Source organism: Phasianus colchicus, chromosome 1 (genome assembly GCF_987193195.1).
Source record: "Phasianus colchicus chromosome 1, bPhaCol1.hap1.1, whole genome shotgun sequence".
NCBI classification, from domain to species: Eukaryota; Metazoa; Chordata; class Aves; order Galliformes; family Phasianidae; genus Phasianus; species Phasianus colchicus.
This window is the reverse complement of record NC_143436.1, coordinates 85,872,516-85,886,544: the sequence shown is the minus strand read 5'-3', so window position 1 is coordinate 85,886,544 and position 14,029 is coordinate 85,872,516. Positions and strand designations below refer to the sequence as shown.

Sequence of the window (14,029 nt, the reverse complement as noted above, 5' to 3'; positions counted from 1 at the left end):
CTCCCGCTCGCTATCTGTTGGCACCAGAAGTGTTTGCTCTGACCCCTTGGGTCCTTCACTGACCCTGACTCTTGGCAGGCAATCCACCCAAGCCTTGCTGAAAGCCTCAGCTTACTTATGACCTACAGCAGACATGAGAACAAGCAGAGCAGTTATGCATTGTATAACGTGAAAATGAGGGCCACTATGTTCTCCTCGTATATAATTATGATGTGGGTCAGCCGCCTCCCAGCGCCCATTAAAACCTATTAGCATCTGAAACGGCTGTGGTACACGGAAGGCTCTTCACCCCAAGAACCTCACCCTTGGGAGAAGCTCCAGACAGGGCAACAGCTGCCAGCTGTCCCGCTCACATGACAAAGCATGTGGCGCTTTGCAGAGATGAGAACTAAGCCCAAAGACTTCAGCACTGCCAAGAGACGGGGGATGCCTTCCCAGTCACAGGTCACAGCTCCAAGAGCCCAGCTCTAGAAGCACCAAGCCATCTCCCAAAGGGAGCCAGGGCTGGGAGGTACCCACCCGTACTGAGCCTCTGGCCAGGGTCAGGCTTTCCACAGTGCCCCACATTCCAGGAAATGCAGCCACTCTCATTCCCAGGGTCCAAACAGCATAAGCCACAGAAAAAGCAGCTGTGCGTGTATAAAGCCTCTCAGCACACCTCACGTTTGACCCAAGGCAAGGTCAGCTCCTATGATCCACACACGCCTCAGGTTTCTTCACAGGATGCAGAGGTGGTAGGGGAATTCACCTCTGCACACACCAGGGATTGGTCTGAAACCAACCGAATTCATCCCATGACCTTCAAACAGTGCTTATATTCAGGTGTGCTCAGTCCTTCCCAGGGATGGAAAAGGATTAAATTTAAGATCAGCACTCTCCTTGCAAATCCCAGAAACCATCTACCTGCTTTACAGCATGCCGCTATGCCCGCTCCAGTTCCTGCTAAGGGACTAATAACAATAATGTTCAGGAAGTAATAACAGGGATGAATAACCGCGACTTTCTGGCTCTGACCTTATAAACTGCTTCACCCGGGAGGAGCTGAGAGCTGCTTCAGTTCCCTGAAGATTCGCTTCCATCACAAACACATACTGCACAACTCACTCTGATGGGGTCGGCCGCTCCCGCTGGAAGCTTCCAAACTTCACCGCAAAGTTTCAGTAGTTAATAAGGAAGGCGATAATGAAATCCAGTCTAATGCCCTGGCAGAGCACAAGTAATTATCATTTGAACAACGTGTGCCTGGAGCATGGAGAGACAGGCAAAGTCAGAAAAGAAAAAAGGAAAGAAATCAAGTGAGGCATCCAAGGGAGAGCAGCAGATCTTGGTAATAACCCAGGACCCAATGCAGGCACAAAATGTCCTGAAGAATTCAAGCATAAGTGGTACAGACACCTACAATTTACTACTTTTACTCAGTAAACAAAGCAAAAAGCAGTGCTGATGACAGGTGTTGGCCAAACACAGCTTGGCTCAATAATGACATAGAATGGCAGAACATTTTGGGTTGGAAGGGACCTCAAAGACTGTGTGTTTCTAACCCCCTGCTGTGGGCAGGGCTGCCACCCACCAGCTCAGGCTGCTCAGAGCCCCATCCAACCTGGCCTTGAACACCTCCAGGGATGGGGCACCCACAGCTTCTCTGGGCAGCTGTGGCAGAGCCTCACCACATAGTAAAAAATGTCTTCCTTATGTCTAATAAAAACCTGCCCTCTTTTAGTTGAAAAATGTTACTCCTTGTCTTATCACTACAATCCCTGACAAAGGGTGCTTCTTCATCTTTCTTGCAGCCCCCTTTGGGTACTGGAAAGCCACCAAGTCTTCCCAATAAAAAGGAGAACAGCACAACTCCCTCAGTCTATATTCAAAGGAGAGGTGCTCCAGCCCCTTGATCATCTTCACATCTCTCCTCTGGGATGAGAGCAGATCCTCACAACTTGGCCTTGGTGAACTTCATTAGGTTCTCACAGGCCCACCTTGCAAGCCTGCCTCCGGCTGGCATCCCTTCCCTCCAACACATCAACTGCACCACTCCGCTTGCTGCCACTTGCAAACTTGCTGAAGGTGTGCTCAGTACCCTTGCCTGTGCTGCCAACAAAGTTGTTAAACAGCTCTGGTCCCAGTATCGACTCCTAAGGCACATCGCTCTCCCCTGGACACTGAGCTGTTCACCAGACTCTTTGTGCAGCCAACCAACCAATTTCTTATCTACTTCATGGTCCACGCATCAGATTCATCTTTCTCCAATTCAGAGACAAGGATGTTGTGCAGCACAGTGTCAAACGCACAAGTCCAGGCAGATGACATGAGCTGTTGTTCCATTTTCCTCACTGTCCCTCCCAGCTCAGGGTATCCTATGATTTGCCAGAGAGACAAAGCAAGGCACACCTTGAACAGCAGCAGCATGTGAGACATGCAGCAATCATTATGCCATAGAGAAAATCCTGGCAATTAAAGAGTACCTTAGCAGTCATGGTCCATGCACGCTGACCATTGGGCTGGCAGTTCTGGACAAGTAGTATTAGACTGATGAGGAGACACATCAGTAAAAAAACATGCTGAGATCACAGATTCAAGTCACATCCATCATTCAAAACATGCCAGCAGTTCCAGTCCTTCTTCATCACTGCCAAATCAGAACTGGCAGCCATGAGATGGAAAGCTTTCATTCCTGTATTAATTTAGAGCCATCAGTCATCTCAGTGCCTTTCAAGCAGCCAGACACTCATCAATACCCTCTCCATGAAATCCCTGTGAAACTGCACCTTCTTGACTCAGTGTAGGTATCCAGCAACATGATCCAGGGGAATGTTTGCTAACCTTGGTTTACAGCATCACTAACAAGTACCACTCTCCCAAAACACTTCAGTCTTATAATTTTTACAGGTCATCTCACCTTGAGGTCACTAGTAGGAAACAAAGATCTTTTTGTTTGTTAATTTTGTTTTGAACATCAACATGAACTTGGAGCCTTTAGTGCATACCTTAAGGCACTCAAGGCCAGGTTGGATGGGGCCCTGGGCAGCCTGAGCTGGTGGGTGGCAGGGCTGCAAGCCCTGCCCACAGCACAGGATTAGAACTGGGTGGGCTGTGAGGTCCCTTTCAACCCAACCATTCTGTGATTCTATGATTTGCTAATGCCTAAAATGCCTTTCAGCTACACTTCACTCAGCACGTCACTGAATTGTTAGGTTAACACACCCAAAACGTGTAGATTCCTACTGTCTTTCCAGGCAAAAGCAGTGTAGAAATGAAAACTGTTGTCAAAGAAGAGCATCTAATTCACTGACCATAAAGAATTATTTTCACACATACACCTGAAGAGAATTTCATCCTAGCAAGTTTGTTCAAACTGAAAGTCACTCATTCTTGCCTCTCTCTAAGGCATCAAGCACTGTGAGAAATAAGGCTCCTCAGGCTGAGACAGAACACAAGTGCTTCAAGTGTCCAAATTAATGTCTGAAGTACAGTTGGCAAAAAAAGACCCTATGCACACAAAAAAATCCCCACACCTTTGTAAGGGAAGGTTTTAGTAAAGAAAGACTACTGAATAACATAGTGCCTCTCCTGCTTTATGTTGTGTGCTGATAACAGCCACCTCAAACATCATGTATGGTTACGATCAATTCAGGAAATACGGTGAAAGAGAAGGGCAATGGGAGATGTGTATTTTGAAATTTTACCATACATTAGAGAAATCTGGACTTTAAACAGGATGTAAAAGAATCACTACAAGACCACAACCAAAATACAAAGAGAGTGAATTTTATGCTATTTACTATGTAACAGCACAAGAAAACAAGCAAAACAAAAACATGACAGCAAGCATTGCTTTCACAAGGATCCGAGGTAACTCACGGAGTCCCCAGAACCACTGCCTCTATGCATCACACACGTCAGTAGGGTCACTTGCCTGCTGTAAAGGTGGAGACTCTTGTGAATCACAGAATCATAGAATTGTTCAGGGTGGAAAAGACCTTCAAGATCATCAAGTCCAACCGCAACCTAACCATACTACCCTAACTCTAACAACCCTCCACCAAATCATGTCCCTGAGCACAACATCCAAATGGTTTTTAAACATATCCAGGGATGGTGACTCAACCACCTCCCTGGGGAGCCTATTACAGTGCTTAACAACCCTTTCTGTGAAGAGGTTTTTCCTGATATCCAACCTAAACTTACCCTGGCACAACTTGAGGCCATTTCCCCTCTTCTTGTCACCTGCCAGCAGAGACCAACGCCGCACTCACTGCAATCACCTTTCAGGTATTAGAAGAGAGCAGTAAGGTCTCTCCTCAGCCTCCTTTTCCCCAGACTAAACAGCCCCAAATGTGCCTACAACGCCCTGGAGCCAGGCAGCTCAGGTGCAGACAATACACTAGGCCCAGCATCACAGGTATTGGTGCAAGCTGCAACCCTGAAAAAGCACCTGAGATGCTGGGTGTGGGTGTACCCTCACAAGCCACAGGTGCCAGTGGGGCTTCTTGCCAATAGTGAGTTACGGCTCTCCAGCCTACTCTGAGAGTATGGAAAGTCACAGTTCTTCTAATTAATGCAAATAGGCTGGAAGTGGTTGCAAAGAGAGGACAAGAATGTGTAAAGCAGCAAGTACATAAGTGAAATAATGAATAAAGGCAGCCACCCATTAAAGCTTTCCCAAGCAACACAGATGCCTTGCAATTGGCCAGGGGACCCAACAGGCTGCCCCTGGCAGCAGGACAAATGTTATGACAAGTAAGATAGTAACATAACATCCTGCAAAATAACAACGAAACAGAAACACCAGGCAGTCCACAAGCAGTGGCCTTGCAGGCACCATCATAACTCCTGTGCAGACCGTAGCTCTGTGTTAATAGTGCAGCACCCAAAAAAAACACCTTCCATATAATGTCAGTAGATCTGGAAAGCTCCATTCTCCTCTGAGACAGGTCAGTGTTGGGAGGCCAAGAGCTCATGTCAAATCCCAGCAATCCTCACTGATTACAGCACTCTTGCCACGAGCTGAGCCCTGAGCTGCCACATCAAGACCAGGCTCCCGGCAAATGGATCACCATGCTCCTGTTCAACAGCTGAACTGTATATGGTAAGTGCCACAGGAAGCCCTCAGTTCCCAGATTGCAATCAGATATTCTCAGAGCAGTGCCCCTCCCCAACACAGCAGCACTAAATGCCACTGAGGTCAACACAGAGAATCTTGCCCGCACAGCCATGAGATACGCTTGTAGATAGGTCACTCCCCATCTATATGCCAATGCACTTAAGAGGAAGAGGGAGAATTTTACTCTGGCTGGTGACTTCAAGGAGCCCGTGACAACAGCCAATACCCTTACAGGTGATCACCACCATTTTATTCATTTTGCTCTGTATTTGCACAGCTGCCAGCACAGGATCATCACACAGTGCCTGAGCCCTCAGTATTACCATAACGGAACACAAAGTCAGTACTAGTATGACACTACACTTTGAAAAATTGGTTATTATTAACTGTGCAAGAAGAATTGGTTTATAGAACTTGATAACTCTTAAGATTGTCCATGATGTTAGTATTTATGCTAGATATAAAAACCATGTTCACAGTCTTCTGTCCAGATTAACACAAGTTTGGCTTTGCTCCCTACCCTCCATGCTTCAACATGAATTTCAACACATACATGCACACGAATGACTTCAATTCTTTTCTCAATTACAGCTGGTATACAGTAGTCAGTCACTGACAAAAAAAGGGGTTAACCCAAGAAAGTACAAATACAGCTGATCATTTGCCTATCTAACCTCTGAGGCAGAGCTGGGAGGTGCAGCTAGTTAAGGTCGGGAATAGGAATTCACGTTAAAATATATTTGCAACACACATCCATGTGCCACAGGAAAACAGCACTGCTATTACACCCAGAAAAGGTGAAGGACTCTGTGCTTAAGAAATAAAAGGAGATTCTGAGCTTCTACATAATAACAGTGCCCACTTACTGCTTTTGCTGTAGAAGGCAAGGATTTTTCTATTCTTGCTTTAGTCTGCCAAAGAGCCATTGAGTGGCAGCTTAATTGCTGTTGTGTTTCAGGTGGAGGAACATGGAGGGCTAGAGGAAGCAGGGCCTGGGCTTTCAGGCTCCAAATGAGGGAACAAAGGTAGCAGCTGACTCAAAGCCACAAATTGGGCCTCAGATGAGTTACAAAGAAGCATCATGCCTTCTCTCTGCCCTGACCTCCCCTCCACAAAATTACCTTGCTCAGTGCAACACGGACAGGTGCCAAAAGCCAAGTGCACACAGGTTACCTTCAGGAGAAGGTGAGACTCAAAGAGCTGCTTGATTGACACTCACTGGCTGCTTTTCTCTAGCACTCAGAGAGCTCAGGGCTGGCAGAATGAGGAGGAACCAGATCTTGCATCTCACCCTCAAGAGGAAGTACAAGGGCTGAACTATTTCACTACTCTGTTTAAACAAGATTCTAATTTAGTTTTCCTGTCTGGCCCACAAGCATAATAATTATATAGCTGATGTTCAAAATTAGGCTGCAGTGACCCAATATCACCATTAAAAAAAAAAGAAAGAAAAAAAAAAATCGATCATCGACAACATGTTCAAAATCCATCTACTGTTATTTTACATTTTCCTTTCTCTTCATATAATGATTTAGTGGGCATGGTGGTGATGGGTCGATGGTTGACTAGATGATTTTAAAGATCTTTTCTAATTCTTTGATTCTATAAGCCTATGGAAAAAGCTTACTTAATTCTCTGTACAACTGTACATACAGCCTCGGGAAATGTTTGGAGACAGAATTCCAGTGCTAACATTCTCTGATATGCAAAAACACCACCAAATGAGAAGAAGTTTTCCTACACTGCAGATTCTTTCCAACCTGTTCCTGCAGCTGTTGGATAAAAAGTGTCATGAAGTTAAAATGGAGAAGCACTTGGAATCATAACAAGCATTACCTGACAGTACTCACTATAGAGCAGAGAGACTAAAATCTCCAACTGTGGCCAGAAATGGCTATTGCTTTGATGAAAACTTGCACAAAAAGAAACAACAACCAAACCTTCCAATTTTTCATTTCTGTTCACTGGAGATGATTAAAAGCACCTTACTCTGGATTATGCAGCTCAGTGTGAGCCCCTAATAAAAGGCTTCATTGCAAAATTGCCGTATGACTGAGTGAAACAATGGCTGCTTTATTAATATTTTAAAGGCTCCCGAGGGAAATGCTGTACAGCTGAAATGCCCTCAGTGAAAGGTTCATTGCCATGCTATGCACTTCTGCTGTGTAATGTTTTACAAGCCACGCTGCCCTGTGAATGGAGAGAGTTAGTTCTCAGCTGGTAGAGGCAGCTTGCATAATGCCAGACAAGTTAATCGGTAACAAGCAATACAGGAGACCTTTGTTCAGAATGTGACACACACGAATTCCACACTAAGCACATTGACGCCTCTGAGAGTTACTCATTGACATGCTGTATTAAATGGCTTGGACTATACCTTGGTGCACCAAAAGATGAGTTTAACAGAACTTCATCCCTCCGATGTCTTCTGTCCTAAACCGCCGTGTTACAACCAAAAGGCAGCAATCAGCTCACGGCTGGTAAACAACAGCATTTCCACCCTGCAGCACACCCACACGTAGAGACAATGGCAGTGAGCAGGAAGGAAAGGAGCAAGCAGAAAAAAAGGCAGGTTGGCAGGGAGCAAGAGTGCTCCTGTAACAGGACTCTGTTCTGACGGAAATGGTTATGGGAAGCATTTGTCATGTCCCCCTGCTGCAAGGTGAGTGCCTCCTCATTCACTCTGAATAGCTCATGAGATCACCTCGCTCCTCCTGGCCTCCTCAAATAAATGCAAAGGGAAAGCAGGAACAAGGCGTGCTTCTCATGGCACTGCTCAGAACACCAGACCAAGGTACAGCTGGCTTCTAGCAGGTGGAATGCATGCCGCATCAAAACCCAAGGGCAGCTCTTAACCCTTCAGAGCATTTACTTAATGCAGAACCTAAGGAAAGCAATGCTGGTTTGCATCACCCACAGCAATGGTGTGGACTAAGCCCAACTGTAAACTGGCCCATCGTGTCACTGCTTATTGTCTGTCATTGCTTCCCGCTGTCCTGAGGCTGGATTCAGCCAGATGAACTTCCTAGTGCCAGAATGTGGGCAAGTCTGTTCTCCAGGTCTCTGCCAGTAGTTTGTGCAGCTGGCTGATACCACGTGTGTGTTTAGAAACAGCAAGCCAGTCCCACTGGCAGGAGAAAGAGCTTCCAGCAATACAGACTACCTGCACAGCCAACATTTAAAGTAATGGGGGGGAAACATCACACCGTTATGACATAGAATAATAGAACTGTAGGTTGCAAGGGACCTCAAAGCCCACCCAGTTCCAGCCCCTGCCATGGTTAGAGCTGCCACTCACCAGCTCAGGCTGCCCAGGGCCCCATCCCATCTAAGCTGGCCTTGAATGCTCCAGCAATGGGACACCCACAGCTTCTCTGAGCAGCCTATTCGAAAAGAAACCATCAACCAATCAACCAACCAACCAAAAATCATCTTTCAGAAGACAAACACGTCCCATTCTTCTTGATAACAGCAAAACCACCCCCACCCAATAGGTTATTTTTGTATCTGTGGAAGGCACAAATAGCACAGAGGCAAGGGAGAAGGCCAGCAGATGATCCTGGAGGAGGTTCTCACTACTGTCTGGCTGGAAGGCTGCCTGTGACACTAAAAGCTGACCCATCTGCCTCCACAGTGCCCCGAAGGAAGTGCCTGATGGCAACTGGCAGCCACACGGAAACACATCCTCCAAGAGGAGTCAGTGGAAAGAGCATCCACAGATGCAGGCACAAGGCCAAGAAGAAAGCTGGCACATTCTCCATAAAAACTGGCTTGACACCTCAGTCCGCTCTACTGTTTCATATAGAGCTTAGAAGACACATCTCCCACAGCAAATGCCGTGTTATCGGCCACTAGAAGAATCAGTCATCTAATTACATATCTCCCTCAGTAAAAGCAAGGTTATCCCACCCAGAACTCATGCACTAAGGGACATGGTTTAGTGGGGAAGTATTGGTGGTGGGTGGACAGCTGGACTAAAAGATCTTAGAGGTCTTTTCCAAGCTTGGTGATTCTATGATTCTGTTTTGAATCATTCTGCTGTTTATCTCACTTATGGCAGCATCCCGCACCTATTTGTACATATAGAAACATATGACTATTAGGCATTTTTCAATAATGCAAAGAAGCTGCAGGAGACTGACCCTACCCAAACACCATGACACGGGAACATAGAGCTCGTGGGGACAGCCTGGACGTGGCAGGCTGCACCTCAGTGGAGAGACCTTTCAGACAGCCCACAGCTGGAGTAACCTATTGTCCCTGGTGTCTGGCTACAGTGCAAATGCCCTTAAGGAACCACTCACAAAAATACCTTGAACTGCATGGTATGGGTAAAAATTTACAGGCAGAGCATGATAAAACCTAGAAATACTTGTTTTGTGATAACTACAAGTTTAGGATAGCAGATTTTTAATGGCTGTAGATGAGTGGATTCCTGCATAATCTGGAAGGTGTTCTGCCTCGTGGAGCTGCAAGGAACTGAGGTGTGCACACAGCACCACCTCCTGTGGAAAGTTGTACTCATTGTACTTCCAGCGACGTGAGATTTTCACAGACTGATTTTTCATTTTCTTTCATTCTGTAAGGGGACACATCAGTTGTGAAGTCTGGTAGCCACAACACGTTCTAGAGTGCTTCAACTAAACGCAGACCAGGAATGACTAATTTCAAGGAACACTGTTTGTCCAAGGAATGCTGATTCATTGGATCTGATGGTTTGCCAAACACACCTATTTCAACAGCACTTTTTACCAGAAATGTTTCTCAGGTCCAAGACGGTGAGTGGAGCCAGAGCAATCTTTTCACTGCATGCACATGAAAGAAATAGATGCAAAACCATCTCTGGTATGTTGCTCAGATTCAGAAAAAAATGTGAATCCAGGTGAGCACTGTAACTGTCAGAATGGTTGAAGTAGTGCCTGCTTTTGAAAATAGAAAAAAACTGCCAAGATGTAGACTGGCACCTGCTTTGTATATGGGAAACAAATGCAAACACCTGCTCTGAATGAATATCTTAAGGAACACTATCTGTTCACCTGAAAAATAAAGAAATTGAGGTTTTAGCCATTACCTGTGAAACTCCAACATTTAATAAATACTCCACATCTAACAGATTTTTTTTCCTTACTTCCTCCTTTTTCTCCTCTACCTATTCAAATGGAAGATTTACAGGAGAGCTGTGAAAATGGACTGTTCCATTTGTGTCTATATGTTGTCACTTACGACAATACATTTTGTACTGAAACAAGGACACACAAGTACATGAAATCAATTAAAAAGTGCCTGGCCCAGGAAGTCAAAGTGCTCTTCTAAGTGGCTTCAGGGCTTGCTCCTCCTGTATCAGCATACTAATAAAAACATTAGCTGCTAGAGCTTTACAACTGAAAATACACTGGTTTTTCCACATGGCCAGTTGTATTTTAGACTCACTGTATCACCCCTCATCTGCAGAGCCCAAGTGAGTTATTCATTAACTCTCTGATATGTTTCAGCCACTGCCCAAAACGTGGAGTAGAACATAGAACAAAGATAGGACTTAAGGGTCAAACTAGTGGGAGTAAGTGCTGGTGTTTGGTTTTCAGGGTTTGGCTTGTTTGTTTGTTTGTTTTTTAGATTAAAAAGTGAATGTTCCTTTTTCCAGGTCCATGGAAAAGAGGACCAACAGAAAACACTGGAAAACTACTGCACTACATTAATTAAATATAGTATTCTAAAACTACGCAGGTAAGCTGACCCTTACTTAGTTAATCAGCCCTTGTTCCTGAGAGTGTTGCTCCCTTTCCTCCCCGAGCATATGCCTTTCTTGATCATGATTTTGGGGAGGAAGTTCACTGCCTTCCCTTTCTACTGACCACTGAGTATATGAACCACCAAGGACATCCAGAATCTGAATATTAACGTCAGAAAGCATCTGATCTTCAACTACCTATCCCATCTCTCTGAACAGTTAAAGGACATTGCTCCACTTATGGACAATCAACCAGCAGTTGTCACTTTAAGCACCTTTAAAATCTCAGCTAGATCTTCAGCCATGGATGATGAAAACTGCATAGGGTAGTGGGAAAGTATTAAAATATACAGTATCTGGCACTGAGGATACCTGAGTCCTCAAGAAAGCACTGGTATGTTCCCTTCTACACAGGAATGCATCTTTATTGTGCTTTGATAAATGCCAGGCACTTTAGGTACACGATGGGATAGTGAGTTAGCCAGGCATCTCCCCTTTCCATACCCATTTTGCTCTGGAAGATCAGAAGTTCCCAGAAGAATTAACAAACACACATCAACCTCTTCACCTTCCCTGTGACAAAGTGCCAAAAGCAGCAGTCCCTTTAGGCCACTTTGACTCCAAGCTCCAAGGGGGCAGTGCTGATCCTGAAGATGTGTGCATAAAACACGTGACCACAATGGAGTCTGGATTGTGGCAGGGACCCCCAAAACACTGCATTAACATTAGCAGTGTAAGTATTCTATGTGCTGGCCAGCTCTCTGTACAAACCCACAGGGCTCACTGCAAGCTCAGGGTTGGAAAATCCACTCTGCAGGCCCTTCAGCCTGTAAGGTGAGGCTGTACTGGAAATGGGAGCATCTGGAAAACGGTGATTCAGCCATAAAGCATGGTCAAGGTTGCACAGAAGCTCTGAATCAAAGGCAGCAAACACCATTATTCACTGTCTATCAGATTGACTCTGTCTGCTTTTGGGGCTGCAATGGTTGGCTAAGGCCCACCTCTCTGGCTGACCAAGAGTTTCAGAAAGCTTACATCACAGCATCCTCTTTCCAAAAATACTTGTCGGGTTTAGGGGTGGTGCAAAACCTGACAGGATTCTGAAGAGAAATTAAACCATTTCCTGTTCTGCAAATTAAAATAGAATATAGAAGGTGTATGTGGCAGAAAATAGAGAAAAAAAGAGGTTTTAACAACTTCATGTCATTATTTGCAATAATGATTCTGCAATTTGCTTTCTAAAACCAGTTGCACTTATTTTTGCCTTCTCCAAAATGGAATACTAAGTCAGAACATCTACATACAGAATAGGAGAGCCAAATAGTTCCATGCCAAAATTTGAAAAGGGGTTTGGCCGAACTCGCATAAAATCAGCAACAGAGTTAAAAATGAAACTCTGAAGTTCCTAGCTCTTGTGCCTGACTTCAGGTTGCCAAATTTACCTTTTAAAACAGCAAAAAGGAGTGCAATAATTTGCATATAGTTTGGGGTTTTGAACTACACTGGATGATACCTGTAATGGAGTAGTAATCTGGTACAAAAAAACAATGCCACCTGAAGAAATGAACGAGACTGCTAGCGATTATATACTTTCCTTTGGGGTTTTTAAAAGGATTGTTCATCTTTGTACTGTAAACCTAGTAGGTCAGATTTCTTTCTGAAATTTCAGTCAATGAATAACAGCAGTACATTTACTCCAAGCTCCCCCTCTACTAATCAGCTGTCCTACAAGAATACTGTAAAGTTTTTATCAGAACAGCAGCATTAACATCTCAGTAACAGTTACATCTTCCAGGACACAGACTTAACAAATGCACACAAACTACACTGAAAGAAGCAAATCCCACTGCTACATTTGGACAGGGAACCAAGGTAGGACTGCCAAGGTCATTCTCCTCTACAAATGCTTTATCTATCCCTGGGTTCTTCCCCTCTGAGGCTAATCACTCTGTTCAATTCAATATATTAAAATATTCAGTTACTCATTACAGAATGAAAACATTCTCCACCATTCATTGAAAACATTCCTGTAAATGTTAGGCTGGCCCAGTGCCTTTTCTTCTGTGGTTATCCTGCACGCCACAGCATCACTTTGCCCAGGACATACAGCACTATTACAGTTAATGGGGATGGGCAAGGGGAAAGCCTGGCTTCTGCTTGCCAGGCAAGTGAGACCTCCGTGACTGATTTTAAGTACAAAAAGCTAATAGAGGAAGTTTTTTCCCAAGGATCACCTCTGAGTGCACTGGATCATTTATTTTTCATAATTCATGACAAACTTAAACAAATCCAGATGCTCACCTACATTTTCAGACACCTCCATTTCTTACAAAACACAGATCTGAGGAAACTCCATAAAGTACAGTCTGACAGTAAAAGGCTTCCATATAATGCTCATTTGTTAATCAAATTTAAGCATTCACTCAACTGATGTCCTTTACAACTGCTGCTTTAGCCTGGACCATATAGAAGAAACTAGAAACATGAAGAACCACATTCTGTATACAATTATGCCTATGTTAGCTGTAAACTCAATTTAAACCATCAGCAAAATGGAGTTATAGTTGCTCTGCACCACCAAACAGCATACAGGAGACCAACAGTGAATATGAAAGAGAGAATTCTGCTGAAGTACTAAAATGCTGTATCAGTGTTGGCAAGATTCTCTTTTTTCTTGTGTATTACGTCGTTTTTTCTACTGCCATTTAAAAGAAATAACTGATAGATCTTAGGCACAAGATGACAAATACCTGCTTGCTTGTTTAAGTCCAGACCCCTTGCACAGAAATTAAAAGTTGCCAACTTTCAGTGGCAGCTTGAAAATGGTTTAAAAAGCTGTGACTTCGTTGATGTTGGCTGCAATTTTCAATTAACACTATGCTATTTTTTAAGTTAGATGCAATTTCCTGTCAAACAGCACTTTAACCCACACATCTAATTTTACCTCATGATGGGAGATCATGACGCAGTTAGCTGTTCTTCCTCCCTCAAGGAAAACACTTTTGGCCATATAAAGTTATCCAAGCTAGGAAATCTCTTGCTGCTTCATCATGTTGCTATAGTTTGACAGCAAACCACTCATAAGTGCTTGTAGAAAGTATGGTAGAAGCTATGCACACGCTGAAGAAACATATGCATTGATGAAAAGATCCATCCAAGATACACTGGCACTACTTCAACATCTCTTGTCCAGACCTCAT

The 14,029-nt window shown here is 44.4% G+C and overlaps 1 protein-coding gene across 10 annotated transcripts in view; it reads right to left on the bottom strand.

Moving 5' to 3' along the window:
- The window catches only part of NME7 (NME/NM23 family member 7), a 92,516-nt gene that overhangs the window by 2,099 nt on the left and 76,388 nt on the right, over positions 1 to 14,029 (bottom strand). For 6 of the 10 annotated variants that reach the window (XM_090151084.1, XM_090151123.1, XM_090151117.1 and 3 more), the window contains one exon: positions 1,249 to 8,484. The exons of 1 other annotated variant lie outside the window; for it this stretch is intronic. In XM_090151084.1, coding sequence (XP_090007210.1) covers positions 8,404 to 8,484 — 81 coding nt within the window. In that variant the 3' untranslated portion in view covers positions 1,249 to 8,403. 3 more of the 10 variants (XR_004169754.2, XR_004169756.2, XM_090151095.1) reach the window with 3 other exon arrangements.